The 22,221-nt window shown below is 41.8% G+C and overlaps 1 protein-coding gene across 1 annotated transcript in view; it reads right to left on the bottom strand.

Annotated features, from left to right (window-relative positions):
* Positions 1-22,221, bottom strand: part of DNAH14 (dynein axonemal heavy chain 14) — a 363,900-nt gene that overhangs the window by 60,356 nt on the left and 281,323 nt on the right. The window contains exons 65-72 of the mRNA XM_034667630.1: positions 21,938-22,033; positions 12,943-13,083; positions 11,844-12,059; positions 6,904-7,134; positions 6,067-6,188; positions 3,978-4,222; positions 510-928; positions 242-434 (exon numbers count right to left, since the gene is read on the bottom strand). Of these exons, the coding sequence (XP_034523521.1) occupies positions 242-434; positions 510-928; positions 3,978-4,222; positions 6,067-6,188; positions 6,904-7,134; positions 11,844-12,059; positions 12,943-13,083; positions 21,938-22,033 (1,663 nt within the window). The remainder of the gene's footprint in view (positions 1-241; positions 435-509; positions 929-3,977; positions 4,223-6,066; positions 6,189-6,903; positions 7,135-11,843; positions 12,060-12,942; positions 13,084-21,937; positions 22,034-22,221) is intronic.

Raw genomic sequence — 22,221 nt, 5'->3', positions numbered from 1 at the left:
TCAGGATTACGATAACCATAGCAAATGCCATTCATTCATTCAGAAATTACTGAGTAGCAATTATGTGCTCGACCTGTAAGGGCACAGCAATGAATTAAACGTCACACCTGACCTCAAGCTGTTTTTAGTTTAACCCATATAGAAGCACCAACTTGGACCACCTTCAACATCTCGCCATGTTTTTCAGGGAAACATGTTTTTAATGGCATTTAACGGAACCCAGAGCAGTACCTTTACTTACTATTAAGTTTGGCCTGGGGCGTCACACCTTTAACATTTATCAATATGCCAGAATGTAGGAAGAGGTCCCATTCTTCATCCGGTAAGGACCCCAGGTCGTCATCGCCTTCATCAGCATTATTTTGCATGATTGTGATGCAGAGCAGGAGGGAGAAGCTCAGTTTATGTTGGTTCAACAGAGCTGAAGAGACCACCTAGGGGGAAAGGCAGGTGAGGCCAGCCGCCTGGAGGAAATACTTATGCAAAAGTCACAGGAAAGGGTGTCTCACCTTGAAGATGCGTCTTGTCAACACATCGATTGAATTTTTAAGATGTCTCTCGGAGAGATTTTCCTCACTTTCTAGCTTCGGTTCTTTGGAGAGGTTTGTAATATCACGAGTTTTCTTCAGAGACATCTTATCCCATCTGGAGTCGGGTTCTTGTTCTTTGCTCCCGGAGCCGACTGCCAGCAGGAACGCTTGGCGGAACCAGTCCAGGGAGAACCGGTACGTGCGGCCGAGGCGGGCGAGGCGGGCCACGAGGAAGTAGAGCAGGGCGCCCCGGGTGGCGATGGGCAGATAGCTTTGGCGCGTCTCTTGGATTTTACTTTGCGCTTTTTCTGTGGCTTTGATGCGCTTTGAAATTTCATTTGAAGCCTTTTTGGATTTTCTTAAGATGTCTACGATTTCCTCATCATCTAACACACATCCTAAAGAGAAACAAAAAATGATTTTAAATAAAACCCACTTGCAATATTAAATGCAGTTCCTTCATTCTGAAATCTTTCCATAAGAGTTCGGTGGTTTTATGTGGCAGATGGGCGGTTAAATGAAGACAGGTCATATTTCTGAACAGTTTGGTTAATAGCACACACGCACCCCCCTTCTCTTCTTTATATTACTTTAGCGGGGTGGATGCTATTTTCATTATAAGCACATGATAAGTAGCCACTCTGTCATAAGGAATGACCCACCGTCCGCATAGACAAGGAGACAAAATTTCTGGAAAATAGCATGTGCGCTCTGATATTTTCTATTTTAGTAAACAATAAAGTTGGTAATGACCAACGAAACTGATTTCTCATTCCATGAACAGGTTGCAACTTACCTCTTGAAAAAAAGCTCTGCTCTAGAAACAGAATAATCCTCCCCTTTTCAAATATTCAAGATGGTTCTCCTGTTTCCATTACAACTCTACTATTTTATGAGCATTCCCATTTTCCTCAAGTGCTTTTGTTAGTGATACGATTTGCAGACTCCTCGCTATCCTTGATGTTTACCCTGGACACATGTTAGTTTGAAAAGAGCCCTCTTAAAGTGTGGTAAAGGCAAAAGGAAATGTAGATACCATTAAATGTCCTGCAGCCCATTGCCAAATATGTGGGGCAGGCCGAGTATAGGGTTCCTCCGGGAAGGGAAGCTCCGACTGTCTTCACGTTAATGCCTTGCTAGAGGGAAAAACTGCCTTGTTTTGACAATAGCAAGGCCTCCTGTGTCCTGAGGGTCTTGTTGGGCATATGAAAGTCCTTTTGGAACTTCCTTATCTTTACTTTCCACAACCCCGAAGGTATCTAACCAGTTTCCCCTCACAATCCCAGGACAGCAGCTCTTTCTGCCCGCGGATCCTGTCCCTGTGATTTAATAAAACCACCATTCTGCACCAAGGACGTTTCAAGAATTCTTTCTTGGCCGTCGGCTCCGGACCCACCAAACCTCACCAAGAACATTTCGTATTACATCCTTATCAGGAACTAAACACAGCTTACAATGATCATTGTAAGGAATTGTGGGATTGTTACATTCCATGACCTGGATCCCATATTCTGATTGATTTTAGCGAAGCTCTCTAAGTCATGTCGGGACCTCGGGTGTGGGCTACGTGAGTCCCCAAGCCCACCACACCGTTGCCCACAGGGAGTGGGCAACCACACTTTTACAAAGAGATAGTAAGGATGATCCATTTTACTAAAACTCGGAAAAAGGGAGGGAAAAATAGGTACCAAATTGAAGAGTCTTTTTAGTTTTTTTCAAGAACAATTGTATTATAACTACTATTGGTAAAAGGTTAGTCTTTAAAAACTCCCTGACTCTCCCACGAGGAACCACTGGTAGGGAACCAGCACCAAAGCATAACGCCAGCTTATAGCATGATGGGGTTACCATCAGCAACTTTCCTTTTGTCTCATTAAGTCTATCTCTTGTCCTATTTAGGCAAAAGTTACAGCAGAACATGACATTTGTCATATAGTGGTTCCTAGAACAGGAGAGGCTATCCTCGCGAGTCTTGTTAGGCCAACAGTCATCTCCTGTGTGTCACGTCATCTCTGCGTGTCCCAGTTTTGCTCCCTGAGGAGTGATCAGCTGCTGATTCATTCCAACCCTCCCAGAGAAACAGATGTGACAACCTGGTCCACGCAACCTCATCCTAGTCTTGTCATGAACAGAAGCATGGCTTAGCCGTGCGTTACACAGAAATAGTGTATTAGGTGTAATTAAAATAGGAAGGAATACAGTCCGAACCTTAATAGGGAACTAAAGTAGCTGAGAGACTTTCAAGCCCCACTGAGTCACCAGTTAAGAGAGAACGGCAATCCACCACTAGATGGAAAGTATCTGATCACAGATGAGTTAGGAGCTGTGATACTGTGTCTTATAATAGGAAATACACAGGAGGTCTTCGTCCCCATCCCTGGCTTAGAGCTCTGAATACCCTGGGGATGAGAGGAATAAAGGCGACTTCTGTTATGTTAATGAGGCGACTGTAGTCTCCATCTAAGGATGGGGTGGTTGCCAGGACAGTGACCCCCAACAGACAGCTAGCACGGAAGCCCCGCCTCTGTCCCCCACACCTCAGCCCACGCATCTCTTTCACCTGGCTGTTCCAAGTTCATCCCTGCAGAAGAGACCCGTAATCCGGTGAGCAAACAGGTGTCCTGAGTTCTAGTCTGCCAGCGAACTGATCAAACCTCAAGTGGGGCTTTGCTGGAGCTTCTATCTGAAGCCTTCTGTGGGGAGGGGCAGTCTCGTGGGACTGAAAGCTTGAGGCGAGGGTGAGTCCGATGCTGTCTCTGGGTAGATCGCGTCAGAATGGAGTTGAATTGTAGGACACCCACCCAGCGTCGGAGCATTGTCATTAGCATGGGGGAACCCCATCCCGCATGTTGAAACTGGGTATCCAGAACCCCTTTTAGGAGCAGACAGGTCAGTGTGCCCCCAGGAACTGACAATGCTTTAGATATAGTGGTTTAGAAATTATATTGTAAAAGTTTAAAGACTATGGTTTCTTAGATATTTCTTGTGTTGAAGAGGAAAATAATTTCTACTGCTATTTTAATAGACACCAAATTTTAATGGGACACATATAAGTAAATTACTGAATTTTGTCCTGGTATATTTTAATTATTAATACTTGGGGAAAGCCTCATCTTTTGGTCTCTACAATCTAACTTGATACATATGATGGATGTCAGATATATGATGGAGTGGCCTCCGTAAGATTTTTCTCACAACTTATGTGATTATCTCGTGGCCACTGTCATATAGTATAATGAGCTCTGGCAGAGGTAGGAACATAGGGACATCAACATCCATAGTGTTTTAATTTTAGAAATGGGGCGTTTCACCCACACCAATCAGTTATCTGGTGGAAACACGCATCTGATATTTTTGGTACCAATTCAGAACGTGGCTCTTAGAGATTTCACTCCGTCCTCCACAGAGGTACGCGAAGGTCTGACGTCACTGAAGACCCTCACTAACCTTGTGCGTTCCGTAGCACAGTCAGCGTTTTTTCCTCTAGCTCTTCAAGGGTCACAGCGTCAAGGGAAATACTCTCCAGTAACTGGAAATGTTGGTTTTCTAAGTAAGGAACTTCATGAGTTAAGATGGTAGACAGGAGTTGGTCCTGCAAACCCTGGAACGTCACCGTGAAGTTGATCATGGTAACACAGTTGCACACTGCGGGAGGAAACCGGGGTGTGTCTATTTCCGTAGATATGTATAACCTAAAGCACGAGAAACGCGCCGGTTAGTCAAAGGGTCTGCAGAGGAGAAAAATGAAACAAATTTATTAAATAATAGAAAAAACATTTCTCCTGGAAGTAAACAAGGTTAATTTTTAGTGTTGTTCAGCCTGGTACAGAGAAGAGGCTCTCCCTTTATACCGAGTGAATACAGGTGCTATTTACCAAGAAATACCACCATAGATGATGCCCCTACTGTATTCGGTGGGAGGATCCGGACAGAGGAAAGTGCAGTGCTAGCTAGCGGGAGCTCTGACCCGCTGTCAGATGATTGTCAGCACTGTGGTTTCTGCCCCAAGTGAGCGAGAGCCTGGTGGAGGGTGTGAGCAGAGGGAGGCCGACCTTCTCTAAAGGGACCACTCCACGGGGGTGGGAGGTTTCGGGGGAGAAGGAAGCTGGGAGAGGGGTGCACATGTGAGAGGTGGTGGGGGCCTGGAGTGGGGTGGTATGGGGGGGTAAGGGTCAAGAATGATTCTGGATCTTGTTTGGTCTCCCCAGCAACTCAACCCAGCAGGGACAGCTCCTGTTCCATTTTATAAAGGGTGGAACTGAGGCCCAGAGAGGTTCAGTAAGTCGCTCACACCCCGATATGTAGCTGCACAGTGATAGAGTGGGGACCCGTGTGCAGTCTGCCTCCACAGGGGTGCCCCCCACCACCTCCTCAAACTCACAACCAAACATGGGCGCCAGGTGGGCAATTCGGCAAAATGTTACTTCATTAGCCTTCCTAGAGCTGTTGCTCAACCAATAATATTCGGCGAGAAAGAAGGAACAGCGTCCTGCAGAACACAGCGCCCTGGAGAGGGTCTGTTACACAAAGAGGTTTCGAGTCCTTAAAGAATCCTGTTTGTTTAACCTAGAGCTTTTAAGAAGTATGGGACCCTTTTTTGAGTGACACCTATTAAATCCCTAGAATGCTGTTCTGAGGATCATACTTTGCAAGAAGGAGGGAGGCTGGGCGAGGGGAGTCCAGGCTGTGCGAGCACGGTGAGGGGCGGCTGCGGAGCCCTCCCGGGGGTGGGGGGTGAGGGGGAGGGAGCACTCNGGTGAGGGGGAGGGGGGTTGGGGGGGCGAGGACCCACCGACCACGTGAGCACTCAGTGTGTTATGGCCCCTGTAAGGCAGGGGAGTGCACCTGCTGGGGACCAGTAAACCCACCTTCCCGCCCCCCCTTGCTGATGACTCACTCACGCAGTGAGCGGCTGATGGTGAAGTCAAGGGCAGAGCGCACATTCCTGGCCACTCAAATGCCTTATTCCCTTGGGAATTATATTTTTGTGGTAATTAAACCGGGCTCTATGACAGTGCTTTGTGACATTGGCAGGGGGAGTGGGGGTTGCATCCCGGAAGGTCCCTTGCTCCTGGGAACATGCATACAACATTTTTATCTGACCAAGCAGAATCTCTTCTCTTCTTGCTCTGGATATCCAATATGGATTTCGTTTTTTAAAGGAGCAGAAGCTTTTCTTGCTGAAATAAAATGTAGGCAAACAGATCCACTGGAATTCTTGTGGATCAAGTGGGGCCAGGCTTTGCACACCTTCTGGGGACTCCCCCTGGACCCACAGGGCTTATCAGGAACAGCATGGAAAATGCTGGTTTGGAAAGCTTGATAAATAAAAGTCAGTTCTCTATCCCGTGTACTAATGAATGCAACCGGAAATGCAAACAAACAAAACATTCAAAACGCAAACAAACAAAACATTCAAAACGCAATCTCACTTTTCCTCCAGGAGAAGCTTACCGGGACTGAAATACAGGCCTTCAATAATATTTGTCTTTAAAAATATAAACAGTTGACTCAATTTCACTGTGAGAGACTTTACCTAAATTTGGAATTGTATTCAATCTCAGAATCATGAATCCTTATGAAATATTGTCCTCTTTTCTGATGGATATCCTTCTTCAAAATTGCCTTCAAGCTTGGAGTTAATGTTTCAGGGAGATTCTGAAAAACCCAACAGACATAAATAAGAAGTTCATCTTATAACAAATCAGTTGAAAAGACAGAGCATTTAAAAAATGTGCATCTGGGGCGCCTGGGTGGCTCAGTCGGTTGAGTGTCCGACTCTTGAATTTTGGTGCAGGTCATGATCTCAGGTTCATGAGATCGAGCCCTGCAGTGGGCTCTGCACTCAGTGGAAAGTCTGCTTGAGATTCTCTTTCTCTTTACCTTTGCTGCTCCCCACCCCCCGACTCTTTCTTGTCTCTAAGAAAAATAAAAAGTAAATCTCGTTAGTATTTGGACACCAAAGAAAGCCTGATCAGAGAGAACTGAACATTGAAAAGTCACTGTATTTATTATTTTGTTTATTTATTATTTTTTAAAAAAGATTTTATGTATTTTGAGAGAGAGAGAGGAGAGCATGCATGTGCAATGGGGGAGAGGGACAGAGGGAGATGGAAAGAGAGACTCTCCAAGGAGACACCCTGCTGAGTGGAGCTCAACGCAGAGCTCGATCCCATGACCCCGAGATCATGACTTGAGCCGAAATCAAGAGTTGGATGCTCAACTGACTGAGCCACCCAGATGCCCCTCTTTATATATATTTTCCCCTGACAAAGTTACCTGTAACTCAGAGCTTTTAGTTTCTGTGCTCGGGGCACACAGTATCTATGGCAGCTGCACGGAATCAGGGAGTGAGGCCGTTCTGCCCTAATACCTGCAAGAGGACGCTGCCTCCCGTTTTCATAGCATTTTCGATGGTCTGGATGTAACTGCTGTCCTCGATGGACAGCTCCTGCAGCCGGTGCCCTTCCATCTGCCGGATCCAGTTGTGTGCCTGCTTGTGTGGGTCAATCAGCAGTGGCCACTGCAGGCCATTCTTGATCAGGATGGCGTTCTCGGTTGAGTACTGACCAAGGGGGAGCCCTTGAGAATGCCATCGGCCGATCTGGAACGAGAGCACTGGTACTTTACAGTTTCATACACTCATTCACATCTTTAGTATCCTGTAAGATCTCAGTGGATCCTACAGGATCACTGCCTTTAAGAAAAATCAAATACTCTTTGAAAGGACTAAGGAGATGAACAATTTAAAACATTGGGATATGAAATTTTGGGTAATATGAGTAATTATTCCATAATTGACACTTTTCTGTTCATCAGGAAGGACGAATGCCCATCACAACAAAGATGCTATGGGAGACAGACAAGAATTGTAAGAGAGGGTTCCTGTTCCCAAGGATCTTGGACTCGAATACACATATGAAACATGCAAGAACACAGAATTATACAGAGGTGATCACAGCTACTCTGTTGCACACTCACCACCTGCCAAGCACACACGTACATTATCTAGTTAAACTGAGACAATAACCCTCATTTCTTGGAAGGAGGAACTGGGGTCTGCCCGTGGTCATACTGTCAGAGGAAGAGGCAGACCGAGGGTTTGACTCAGATGCTGACTGCAAGACTGATAAACTTCTCATCCTTACAGAGTCTCTGCCTGTGGCTCTGACTTCACAGCAGTCCCAGCAGGCTGGGAGGAAAAGCCAAGAAGGCTCATGGACGTCAGAGAAGGAACAGGACACCGGGACAGTCCAGTGAAAGGCAGCAGGGCGTCCCCGGAGAAGCCAAGGATACTTTTCATTTTAAAGGAAAGAAGAAGTATTTTGTGTAAGCCTGTGAAGAACTGCATTCTCTTGAATCTACACAAGAGGAAACCCGAGAGGGGATGAAGAATCCTGAAACCCACGAGTAGCTGAGTAGCTCCCTTTGCATCTGATTACAGGTGCAGGAAAGCCAAGGTCAGCGAGGGGAGAGAAACAAACTTCCTACCCAAGAGGTTCTATTTTAAAAAACCAATCATTCTCCTGACTTCCATGCTTTTCTGTATTGTTTTACCAAAGTATGTGTTCCTAAATTCTCTCATTCCATTTTGCTAATTTTGGAACTTTAGATAAAGGCAATCTTCAAGTATATCCCCTCTTCTGTCTGACCTCGTCTATGTTGTTTTATAACTGTATTTATTCATTCTCACTGCTGTATTTATGAACACACCTAGATTTATTTATCCATTCTACTGGTGAGGGCACTTAAGAGTGTTTCCTAACTTTTGGGTTACTATGAATAATGCTACAATGAACATTCTTTTATATTCTTTTGATCAACTTATATATATGCATTTCTTATGGGTAAACACCTAGGAATGTTGGGTCATGGGGTGTGTGTGTGTGTGTGTGTGTGTGTGTGTGTGTGTTTTAAGTAGGCTCCACGCCCAGCATGGACCCCAACATGGGGCTTGAACTCACGACCCTGAGATCAAGACCTGAGCTGAGATCAAGTGTCGGAAGCTTAACTGACTGAGCCACCCAGGCGCCCCAGGGAGGTGTATTTTTAATACTTGTAGCTGAAGTCAGTTTTCTAAGATGATGTTAGCATTTTATATTCTCACCAGCAGTGTATGAGAATTTCTATTATTCCCTATCCATGCTAATTCTTAATATTATTAGTCTTTCAAATGTTAGTCCTTTTGGCTGATGTTGGCTGATGTGCTGTGATATATCATTTTAGATTTAACTTTCATTCCCTAATGAATAATGAGGTTAAGCACCTCTCAAGTGTTTATTGGTGATTTTGTGAGCTGCCTGTTCAAGGTTCTCACCCATTTATTTACTGGCTTATATGTCTTTTGCTACTGATTGGTAGTAGATCTTTTTATTACAAATATTCTCTTCTATTCATTGACTTCTCTTTATATCCTCTGAGTGTGGTATCTTTTGATGAATAAAAGGTCTAAATTTTAATGTAATTCATTTAATGTTTTCCTTTATGGTTAGTGCTGCTTAAAAAATCTTTTCTTAGGGTCATGAACGTATTCTCCTAAATTATGCTTTACTAACTTGCCTTCCACAGTTAGGTCCACAATTCAATTGCAATTGAATTTTTATATATGGTGTGAGGTAATGATCAATTTTTTTTTTTTACTTATGGATATTCAATCACCCAGCCCTACTTAAAAGACTACCCATTCCTTACTGCACTGCAGTATCAGCTTTGTCATAAATCAGATGTCCACGTACGTGTGGGTCTGTTTCTGGGCTCTCTGTTCTGTTCCATTGGTAGTGGTGTTTGTCCTGCACTGGGACACACATGGATAAATAATTCCACTGTCCTAAATAAATGTCCTAAGTGTTGATATTCGATACAGCAAGTCCTTCCACCTTGTTCTTCATCAATAATATCTTAGACACATTGGCTCTCTGCCTTCTCTTATAACTTTCAGAATCAGTTTCTCAGGTAAGATACACACATACGTGCTCCCCTACCTGCGGGAATGCTGATTGGGATTACCCTGGATCTACAGATCCATTTGGGAAGAACTGGCAGCTTCAGGATACTGAGTCTTTCCATTCATGAACATGGCATAACTCTTCACTTACTTAGTTTTCTTAAAATTTATCACTTTATCCCAATAATATTTTATAGTTTTGTTCCTGTAAATTTTATACAACTTCTGATGGATTCATTTTGATGCTATGATAAATGGTATCTACAAACATTGTGCACCCTGCTTGTGCTGGTGCAGAGAAATACAATCAATTTTTGTATATTAACTTTAATTTCAGAAACTTTGAGAAACATTACAAAACTTCTATGAATTCTCATGATATGTCTACAGATCCTCTTGGATTTTCTAGGTATATATCTGCAAGAATTTCTATTTCTTGTTTTTTTCTTCTTTTCCAATCCTAGTATCTTTTACTAGCCTTACTGCATGTCTAGGATCCCTGTTAGGGTGTTAGACGCGGTGGAGATGGTGGATATCCCTTCGTCATGTTTCTAGTCTCAAAGGAAATCTTTGAGCAATGCTTCATTTTTTCACTTCTGATTTCTTCTCTGACTTGTGGTTACTTTGGGAGTATATGTCCTAATTTCCAGAAATATGGGGGACATATGGGGATTTTCAAAGAAACTTTTATTGACTGACTTGTGGCTTAATTGCCTGACTTGTGGCTTCATTGCCTTATTGTGACAGATAGCATGCTCTGTGATTTCAGTCCTTTGACATCTGTTGAAACTTCTGGGGGAGCTGGTGGTCTGGTCAGTGTTGGCACTGCTCTACAGGTGCTTGCACAGAATGTGAGCTTCAGCTGTAGGCCACAGTGTCCTGGGTGTGCCTAGTAAGTCCGTTTGCGGATTATGTTGGTCAAATCTTCTCTACCTTTACTGAGTTTTGTGTTCTTTTTCTATGAGTTATAGGAACAAGTGTGTTAGATCTTTCACTATGATTGTAGATTTGTCCATTTTTATCTGTAGTTCTTTTAATGTGTGCTTTAGGAATTATTTGAAGTCTGATTATTAGGTACAAACAAATTCAGAATTGAGAAAACGTTCTTGGAGACTTGGACTAATTCTTATTATAACATAAAGTTATTTAATTCTAGTAATCCTTTTTTGCCTTAAAGTCTATTTTGCCCTTTTTTGGTAATCTGTGGTTAATTTCCTTTTTTTTTTTTTTTTACTGTCAACCTTTACGTTTTAGATGTGTTCTTTCTAAATAACTTATGGTTTCTGTTTTGTGCTTTGGTTTATATTTTTATATAGTCTTATGATCTTACCCTTTTAAGTGGACTTTTTATTTTATTTTTTATTTTTTTTAATTATTTTTTTTTAAGATTTTATTTATTTACTTGACAGAGATAGAGACAGCCAGCGAGAGAGGGAACACAAGCAGGGGGAGTGGGAGAGGAAGAAGCAGGCTCATAGCATAGGAGCCTGACGTGGGGCTCGATCCCATAATGCCGGGATCATGCCCTGAGCTGAAGGCAGACGCCCAACCGCTGTGCCACCCAGGCGCCCCTTAAGTGGACTTTTTAGATCACTTACATCTTATGTAATTATTGATATATTTGGGTTTAAGTTGGTTATTAGCATTGTGCAAATGAGAAGCCAGTATTTGCTTCTGAGACTTTTTGTAGATTGGATGGTCAGTTTAAGTTGGGTTATCAGTGCAGAAATCAATCTAAAATTACTCTTTGGGGATGAATAAAAAAGGTGTATATCTTTTTTATCCCCTCAACATAGATAGATAGACAATAAATATTTATTGATAAATTTGAGGTCTATATTTTTGGCTTTTTCTAAGAATATTACCTGTGGCTCAGTAAGTTCACCTGTTTTATTTTTTTTAAATATTTTACTTATTCATTTTTAGAGAGAAAGAATGAGTGAGTGCGGGGAGGGGCAGAAGGAGAGGGAGAGGGCCTGATCCCACCACCCTGAGATCGTGACCTGAGAATAGCCAGATGCTTAACTGACTGAGCCACCTAGGTGCCCTGTGTTCACCAATTTTATTAATGAAAGGGGCTTCTGGGAGAGAAACTGGCTATATTTATCAGGGCAGGGCAGTAGGACTACAGTGAGTAAGAGGATTTTCTGACTTTTGCCCAGAGGATGAGAAATAAGAGATGTAACTGAGGCATTAGAACTATAATTTTAAAAAAGTTTTTTTTTTTTAAAGACCTGCAACAAATTTCAGTATTTTCCTTTATCAAAACAACTTGGGGAAAAGATCCCAGTCAAAAACAAAAATGCATTTACACCCAAAATTCAAATCAACAACAGCCACTTAACTGGGTAATAGAAATAAGTTACTACCTCGTGTTTTTGTGCCATGACTTCAATTAAGGAAAAGTTAGGAGAAAAAGAAATGTTGTTTTTAGTGCAAAGATTCTCCCATTTGTTCACAATTAACTGGCGAAAATCGGCTGTTAAGGCTCCGCTGTAGACAATGCACGCTGCAGACAGAAGGGTGTCGCCCAAAATCCCTTCCAACTTCTTGTCTATTTGACTGATTGTTTCTTGCCATCGAGTCTAAATGTTAAAATAAAAATGAGTTCTTGCTATTGGGCATAAAATACACTATTATGAGACATTTAAGATATTCGTGGTCTCCAACTTGGATCTCGCATTGCTATTACTATTACTGTTCTCATGCTATTTGCATTAAAAGTAATAATGGATGATATTATAAAAGAGTTTTCTAAGGGGAACATGAGCCCTGTTCTCAGATTTGTCAACACTGTCACAGTTGTCAGCACCGATAGCCATGTCAAGTCCTTTGTGTCACAAAGCAGGGTAATTTTTAAAAAAGCAATACATCAGATTATTAATGGTGTTCCGTAACAATCGTGACTGATGTTTATTGAATCCTTCCATGTCCAAAAGGCATTTTACTTTGAAAATCTCATTTGATGCTTTCATATCCTGGTAAGTAAAAGCCACTGACTTCATTTTAAGACCAGGAAGTTGAAGTTTAGAGATCAGCAGAAATTTTAAAAAGAGAGATAAAAGAGGCCTGAGGATTGACAGAACAGAATAAAATTTTCTTCTCCCTTTGAGGTCTCATCCCCTTTAAGCCACCTTGGCTTAGGCATTTGGCTTGGGTTGTCCCTGTGCTGGACAGGGAAAGCTCGGACATGCTCACCGACAGGTTTACTGTGGACCTCGTCAGACTAGAGAGCTGAGCTCTGGGGAGCAAGACAAAGTCCTGCCGGACCCTTGCAGTCTGTCGCCTCTGTGTGAAGACTACTCCAAGAACTCCTTTATTTGTATAAGGAGTGTCTGCTGATCTCAAAAAAAAACAACTGGATGATAAGATAGTTTTAGGAGGTACGTGATACAACCTTGGGTGAAAATAGCATCCTGGGGGTTGTCAAGCCCGGGAGAAATTACTGAAGGAGATAGAGAGTCATGCCTTCTCATCCTCCAGCGCGGTTAGCAGGACAGACGCACACCGCAGGCGCTTGGTGGCCAGTTTCTTTCTGTTGACTAAGAGCTCTTTTTCAGCAACTACGTCTCTGTAGGCTGCCTGCAAAAGCAGCACATGTTCTTCAACCTGAAAGACAATTCGTTCATTATTGAGACACACTATTGCTCTCATTTTGCCTCAAGGGTTTAACTGTCGCTTATATAAATACAGTGCATGGCCACTTCATCTTCACGTCCTGGAACGTTAACAGTTACGGTGTAGTCAGTAAATAACTGATCCCTTGATACCGCAGTCTGTCTAGAAAATGCCACCTTCCTAGACAGGCTTTTGTACGAGCTCAGCACTAGAAGGTTCAGCATTTTCTGATTTCTTTTTCAGACAGAAAATGTTAGATCCAGTTTCCTTCTCCAAAAAGATGACTGAACTTTCCATTCCAGATACACTGACCAGCCCGGAGGAACTAGTGGGCTTTCGAAGCGAGGCTGGTAGGATGAAGGGGCTTTAAAGTACGCCTGGGCTGTCGGGGGAAAGGGTATCGTCCTGAAGAGCTGACAAAATTATATTCTTAAACTAGCACTTATCTTGATAATGACTTTGCTCAAAAGCATTTGGTGAATTTTTCTAGAAATCATTGCCCATGGACATGGCCCAAAGTTTTGGCCCCATCAATAAAAGCCTCCCCGACCTGGCCCCAACCTCCCACGCCAGTGTCATCTCCTTTCCAGTAATATCACCCTGTAGCCAGACTGCTCTCTTCCGCATTTCCTCCAACTCCTTAAATGTAAGCCTCAGTCCTGTCAAATCCACACCGATGTACTGTTTTTAACCGCTGTTTGAGAAGTAATTATAAACTGTCTCATATTATCTCTTGAGTTATGGCCTTATTATCTTTATATTATCCTTATATTGCTATTTATATTTTATATTTATATTTTTGAAAGATGTTCATGTCTTCTCAAAATCTCTGAAGACCATGTTTAGCATGGAGACTTGAACAGAGTATGTTCATGAAATCATATACACAAAATTGTGCTTATTGAGTGCAGTTTCTAATTTATAATTTCTCCTCCTAGTCTACAGATGTTATCCTGGGGAAAATACCTAATTAAAAAATATATATACACATTAGCTACTTTTGGCATGATTACTCTAAAGATTTACTTATTCCTGGTTCACTCATAATCATTACTCAGTTGTTTTCGCTCTAATGTAAAATGCTGTTTTTGTTTGCTTGTTCATTCCCTCTGATTTGGTTATTCCGAGAAAATGTTCTTGCTACTTATGACCTAGTGAACTATATAAATATTCAAGTGTGGGATTTACTGATTCAATTAAACAGATGAAATTCCTTTTCTCTCTCTCTTTTTTTTTTTTTTTTGCTTTGTACTGTCATTTGATTTCTTTTCGTTCCAGTAGAGTTAACATACAATGTTATATTGGTTTCAGATGTACAATATAGCGATTCAACAATTCTATACATTGCTCAGTGCTCCTCACAAGTGCATTCCTTAACCCCCATCCTCCCTCTGGGGACCATCAGTGTGTTCTCTAGAGTAAGAGTCTGGTTTTTTTGGATTTTTCTTTGTTCATTTATTTTGTTTCTTAAATTCCACATGAGTGAGACCATATGGCGTTGGTCTTTCTCTGACTGACTGATTTCACTTAGCATAATACACTCTAGTTCCATCCGTGTCATTGCAGATGGCAAGATCTCATTATTTTTGATGGCTGAGTAATATTCCATTGTATATATCCCACATCTTCTTTATCCATCCCTCTGTTGATGGACACTTGGGCCACTTCCGTATCTTGGGCTATTGCAAATAATGCTGCAATAAACACAGGGGTGCATTTAAGGTCCCTCCATACTGTTTTCCAGAGTGACTGTGCCAGTCTGCATTCCCACCAAAGGTGCATGAGGGTCCCCTTTCTCTGCATCCTCTCCAACACCTGGTGTTTCTTGTGTTTTTGATTTTGGCCATTCTGACAGGTGTGAGGTGTTACTGTGGTTTTGATTTGCATTTTCCTGGTGATGAGTGATGCTGAACATCTTTTCACATAAACCCATGAAAAGTCTATTACATGACAGGCACTATGATCCCGAAGGTAACATTTTTAAGGAATGCTCATGTATATGTCCGTCCTCCCTCCCTCCCCCTCTCTCTCTCTCTTTCTTTAAAGATTTTATTTATTTATTTGACAGAGAGAGAGAGACAGCCAGTGAGAGAGGGAACACAAGCAGGGGGAGTGGGAGAGGAAGAAGCAGGCTCCCAGCGGAGCAGGGAGCCCGATGTGGGGCTCGATCTCAGGACCCTGGGATCAGGCCCTGCGCTGAAGGCAGGTGCTTAACGACTGAGCCACCCAGGCGCCCCTCTGGCATTACTTATTTCCCTTAAAGTTCCCTAGATTTTTTTGGAAATATTTTTTATATTAGGGCCCAGGTGAACAAAAGACCTATTTTTAAAATAGGAGACAGTACATAACTGAGTGAGAAGAAAATCTCAACGAACAGCTAAAACAATGGAGTTAACTACTACACTCACTTCTAAAATACTAACTATATCCGTTCATGTTTTATATACATTTCAAATACACTTGTTTGAGTTCAGTGAATTAAAGTATTAGAAACTTCTCATGAAGACCACAGTTGCAAGCTGGAAGGGAAGGTAGTCTATTAACAAGTAAGGTTCTGACTGAAATTTCAAGTTTGTTTTTTTCTGCCCTACCACTTGATAATAGTAAAAAACAAATGGACAATATTAGAAATAAGAATTTGTTGGGTAAATGAATGGAAATACAAAACACACACAAAAAAAATTATGAACATCAGGAGAACTGAGTAAATACCAAAATCGAACATACCAAGCATCAAAGAGTACGTAACAGAGAGTTCCAGTCCAAGATGGCGACAGAGGAGGCACCTGAACTCATTTGCTCCTGTGGACGCACCAAACCTACAGCTACGCATGGAGCAATTCCCCATGGAAGAAATCCAGAAGCTAGCTGAGCAACTCGGGCATACTGGGCCAATGAAGAGCACTCAATCCAAGCAGGAGAGGCCGAGACCCACTGTCACCACGACCCCCGCCCCTGGCACAGCGACACAAACATGAGCACTCGCAGCTCCAGCTTCCCTCTGAGGACAAAAGGTTCTGAACCCAACACCTAGTGTCTCAGCTTCTAAGACTGAAAGCCAAGAGGGCCTGCATCCACAAGACCCACCAGACTAGAGCAAATACTTCCTAACCGCCTATGACCCCAGGGCTCGGCATAGAGGAGGCAGACAGAAATGTGTGTCTCCCAGTCTTCACTTTAAAGAGGCCTATTTGGAAGAGGCTGCGGCCTGAGGGTCAGGCTTCTAGTTTACCAGACATTTAGGGGTTCACCTTGATCCTCCCCAGGGACCCAGGAGGCTGGTAGGTGCCCCAGCATTGGTGGCGGTGGCCCAGAGGCTACACCACTCCGGCACTTGGCTCTGGTGGCCAGTAAAGCTTGCGCTCGTGAGTCCCACAGAACTACAGCACACACAGAAACAGTTCTTAACTGGCTCAGCACCAAGGGCTCAGACGGAAACACCCATCTCCCCATCTGTCCCTGAAGAGAACTATTTACATAGGCTTCCAAAGAGCCTGATCTAGGTGCTGACTGAGATGCCCCGCCTTTGGGACCCTCATTCTGAATTCTGGGAGCCCCTAAGAACACACAAGGCTGCCGGGGCACTGCCACGGTGTGGGAGACAAGCAGGAGCTCAGGCTGCACTGAGGACGTTTGTCCCCTGCACAAGACCATTCTGTCAGGACAGGCAGAGGTGGCTGTTTTATCAAATGCACAGAGACGAACACAGAGAATCAAGAAAAATAAAGAAACAGAATTATTTATCCCAAACCACAGAAAAATAAAATAACTGACCTAAAAAATAAAACTACAGACTAATATCCTTGATGAATATAGATGCAAAAATTCTCAACAAAATACTAGCAAACTGAACTCAAGAACACATTAAAAGGGGGGCGCCTGGGTGGTTCAGTTGGTTAAGAACACATTAAGAGTTGTACAGCATGACCATGTGGGATTTATCCCTGGGATGCAAGGATGGTTCAACATATGCAAATCTATAAATGCATTACATCATATTAAGAGAATGATAAAAGTCACATGATCATTGCAATAAATGCAGAAAAAGCATCTGACAGAATATATGATCCTATCATGATAAAAACCATCAACAGATTGGGTATAGAAGGAACAAACCTTAAGATAATTAAGGGCAGTTAATACAAACCCATAGCTAACATTATACTCCATGGTGAAAAACTGAGAGCCTTTCCTCTAAGATCAGGAACAGGGTCAGGATGCCCACCCTCAGCATTCTTGCTCACTATAGTACTGGAGGTCTGATTAGAGCAAACAGGCGAGACAAAGAAATAAACAGCACCCACATCAGAAAGGAACAAGGGAAAGTATCACTATTTGCAGATGACATGCTTTTGTGTATAGAAAATCCCAAAGACTCAACCAAAAAACTGTTAAAACTAATCAGCAATGTTAGTAAAGTTACAGGATGTATGATCAATATCCAGAAATCAGTAGCATTTCTATACAATAAAAACAGTGCAGTACCGGCATAAAACAGACACACAGACTACTGGAACAGAATAGAGAGCCCAGGATCAAACCCTGGCATATATGGTTAACTAACATTCAATAAGGGAGCCAAAAACAACCCAAGGGGAAAGGAGAGTCTCTCCAACGAATGGTGCTGCGAAAACATGCAGAGCAATTAGAGGAACCACTCACACAGATTAACTCAAAATAAATCAGAACACCACAAAACTGATAGCATAAAACTCCTACTAGAAAATGTAGGGACGAAACTGCTTGACATTGGTCTTGGTGATAATTTTTTTGGATATAACACCAAAAGCATAAACAACAAAAGCAAAAATCACCAACTGGGACTACATCAAACTTCAAAATTTCTGCAGAGCAAAATAAACAATGAACAAAATGAAAGGGAAAAAAATGAAAGAGTAAACTACAAAAGGGGAGAACAGTTTTGCAAAACAGTTGGATAAGAGGCTAATATCTAAAATACAGAAAGAGCTTGTACAACTCAGTAACAAAACCCCAAACCATCTGATTAAAAAATGAGCAGACAATGGAGCACCTGGGTGGCTCACTCAGAAAGTGTCCGACTCTTGATTTCAGCTCAGGTCATGATCTCAGGGTTGTGGGATGGAGCCCCATATCAGGTTCTGTGCTTGGCAAGGAGCCTGGTTGGGATTCTCTCTCTCCCTTTCCCTCTGCCTGCCCCCCTCCCCACCATTTGTGTGTGTTTCCTCTCTCTCTCTCTCTCTCTCAAAAAAAAAAAAATGAGCAGAGGAACTAAACATTTTTCCAAAGAAGACACACAGATGGCCAACATATATGAAAACATACTCAGTATTACTGATCATCAGAGAAATGCAAGTTAACACAAAACCACAAAGAGGTATCACCTCACACCTGTTAAAATGGGTATCATCAAAAAAATAAAAGATAACAAATTTTGTGGCCCCATACAAATTTTGGGATTGTTTGTTCTATTTCTGTGAAAAATGTCTTGGAATTTTGATAGGGATTGCATTTAATCTGTAGCTAGCTTAGGGTAGTATATTCATTCTTCCTAACCATGAGCATGGACGATCTTTCCATTTATTTGTATCTTCTTCCTCTTTCAGAGTACAGGTCTTTTGCCTCCTTGGTTACATTTATTCCTAGGCATTTTATTCTTTTTGATGCAATTGTCAATGTGATTATTTTCTTAATTTCTTTTTTGGATAGTTTCTTGGTGTATAGAAACACAACTGATTTTTGTATATTGATTTTGCATTTTGCCACTTTACCGGCTTTGTTTATTCTACCAGGTTTTGGTGGAATCTTTAGGGATCTAAGTTAATGGTTTGTTAATCTCGATGATCTTTTCAAAGAACCAACTTTTGGTTTCACTGATTTTCTCTTGTTTTTTCATTATTTTCTTTACCTCTGATCTAATATTTATTATTTCTTTCCATCAGCTACATTTTGGGTTTAGTTGTTCTTTTTCTAGTTCCTTCAAGTATAAAGTGAGGTTATTGATTTCAGATCTTTCTTCTTCTTTTTTTTTTTTTTTTAAAGATTTTTTATTTATTTATTTGACAGAGATAGAGACAGCCAGTGAGAGAGGGAACACAAGCAGGGGGAGTGGGAGAGGGAGAAGCAGGCTCATAGAGGAGGAGCCTGACATGGGGCTCGATCCCGTAACGCCGGGATCACGCCCTGAGCCGAAGGCAGACGCTTAACCGCTGTGCTACCCAGGCGCCCCCCAGATCTTTCTTCTTTTTAATGTAGCAATTTGTAGCTATGAATGTCCCTCTGGGCACTGCTTTTGCCACATGCCATAAGTTTTGATACGTTGTATTCTGTTTTCATTTGTCTCTAAGTATTTTTTAACTTACCTTATGATTTCTTCTTTGGCCCATTGATTGCTTTGGAGTTTACCGTGTAATCCTCACGTATTTGTGAATTTTCCAGTTTTCCTCTGTTCTTGTTTTCATACTTTATTCCATGTGGTTGCAGAAGATACTTCAAAGGATATCTGCCTTTAGGACTCCATGAAGACCTGTTCTGTGCTTTCTGCTGTTGGGTGGAGTGTTCTGTAGTGTCTGTAGGTCTTGCTGGTTCATTGTGCTCTTCATTCCTCTCTTTCCTTATTTGCTGTCTGGTTGTTCTATATCAGACCTTTGAAAGCTCTGATTTTTGCTTGTTTAGGCTTTCAAGTTTATTTATTTTTTATTTTTTTAAATTTAAAAAAAAAGATTTTATTTATTAATTTCACAGAGAGAGAAAGAACGAGCAGGAGAAGCGGGAGAGGGAGAAGAAGGCTCCCCGCTGAGCAGGGAGGCTGATGTGGGACTCGATCCCAGGTCGCCGGGATCATGACCTGAGAGAAGGCAGATACTTCACCGCTGAGCCACCCAGGCGCCCTCAAGTTTATTTTTAGTTGACTTTTAGTGACTAAGAATTTCCTGAAAACCAGGCACATCATTCAGGTTTTTAAATTTATTTACACAGAATTTCTAATAATTATTGAAAAACAACAAATGGACATTTCCATTAAATTAAAAATTACAGGCGAGCCTTGAACAACACAGGGGTTAGGGGTGCCAACCCCCTGAGCAGCTGAAAATCCACGTATAACTTTTGACTCCCCAAAGCTTATTTACTAATAGCCTGCTGTTGAGTAGAAGCCTTTCTGACAACACAACACATAAATATGTTACATACATATGTAAATATGTATGTTACACGTATTATACGCTATATTCTTAAAATAAAGGTAGAAACAAGAAAATGTCATTAAGAAAACCATAAGGAAGAGAAAATACATTTACAATGCTGTGCTGTATTTAGTGAAAACAATCCAGGTAGAAGAGGACTTTGCTGTTCCAGCCCATGTTGTTCAAAGGTCAACTGTATTTCTTCTGGAACTCCCTGTTTATCAAGTTGTATAATGTGTAATTTTTTTCTTTAAATTATGAAGCAAACTGTTTCCTTTCCTGGGTCTATTCCATTCATGAACTTGAGTGTGGGAAAGGAACAGGCTGATGGAGGCACGCCAGTTGTTAAAGTACTGCACTATTTCTGTAGCGGCTGGTAAGTGGTCCTGCGCCACGCCCTGGAGAGCACCCAGCCTTGCCACTGCCCAGAGACCCTGGGCCTCTCCCCACTATTCCGTCCTCGTGGGTGACCTCCAGGACCCCACGCTGCTCTGTGACTAGCTGGTGTCTGAGCCACACTGGCTGCTGGATGGTTTGCATATCACCCGTGTACAGGAGCATTTTTAGTGGAGAAGATTGAGTGCTTTCGAGTTAGACAGCCCTGGGTTAGAGCATGGGCACCACTTAGAGTTTCAAGATTTGGACAAATTTACCAAATCTTTGACTTTAGTTTTCTCTCTTGGAAACATCTTCTGAAAGCTGACTTGAGGATTGACTGCAAAAGTCTGTATAAAGCCTCTGTGCGGTACTTGGAACACAGTCTGTGCTCCATAAACGTTAGCTATTAGCAACACATCTCTAAATATGACTGTATACATACATCGTAAGCAGCAACAAAGGATCAGCAATACAATGACATGTCAACATAAAATACTTTCAGTAAAAATTTGTTAATTTTCTTCAAAAACATCCAATACCTTTTCTATAGCTGAGTTTGCAAGAAACGCCTAGGGGGCAGGCAGGTGACATGAATGTTTGAAGCGAGAAGGGGGCTTATTATAGCCAGTGAGAGTGCCAGCCCATGGCTGATCTGAATTTTCAAGTGGAGACAGAAATTCAAATTTTAAATGAAATCCCCAGATTTTAGAACGTGGGCAACTACATCAGAATGGGGGGCGGTTTGGGAGAAAGACTGTATACGGGCAAACAGAAGACGCCAAAGGGGTGCATTTCCCTGCTGGGTGGCCATCTTGGAAGAGTGCTACATTGCCCCCTCTCAGAATGCCTGTGAGTGGGCTGGCGACCTCAGTCCTCGCTCTCATAATGATATCCCTGTTCTAACTGAACACCAAGAAGTTTAAGAAATAACCATGTCTTCACAAAACAACATAGTAATTTGATATAAACAGATTAAGGATAGTTTTTTAAGATCACAGATTGATCCTGGGTACATCTTTGGTAGACAGAAGTCACAAAGCTCTCCTGGGAGAAATCTGGTGAAATGGTAAATTAATGTATCACTGACAAGTAATAATTAGCATTATTGAGTATTTTATTATGTGAAAGGCACCTTTACATAGAGTCCCTGTATTATTTAATCACAATTAATCTCATCACTACTTTCCTTTTATCCTCATTTTATCCTAAACTGATAAAACTCTACTGAGGTAATGACCTTTTCTTGGTGTTTCTGACTAGTTCACAAAGCTGTTGCAAGTTTAACAAGCACACAAATGTCTTACCAGCTGCAAACCTCTTTGCTTCTCGGCCAACCTCTGTTGTGCAATTTTGAGGACATTTTGAGCTTCAGCTACTCGGACTTGCTTAGGGCCCACTGCCTAAAAAAAGAACGTCACAACATTTAACAGTTAAAAAATGTCAAGTTCACTGTTAAAATAAAACAAGACCATAGTTGCCATAAATAAAATCGTAGAAAATAAAAATAAAAAATATAAATATTTATCCATAAAATAACTTTATCTTATAAATACATATAATAAAAAAATAAAATAAATAATAAAATAAA

The sequence above is a fragment of the Ailuropoda melanoleuca genome, chromosome 8, assembly GCF_002007445.2.
Source record: "Ailuropoda melanoleuca isolate Jingjing chromosome 8, ASM200744v2, whole genome shotgun sequence".
NCBI classification, from domain to species: domain Eukaryota; kingdom Metazoa; phylum Chordata; class Mammalia; order Carnivora; family Ursidae; genus Ailuropoda; species Ailuropoda melanoleuca.
Note: the sequence above shows the minus strand (reverse complement) of the source record. Positions and strands in the feature narration are given on the sequence as shown.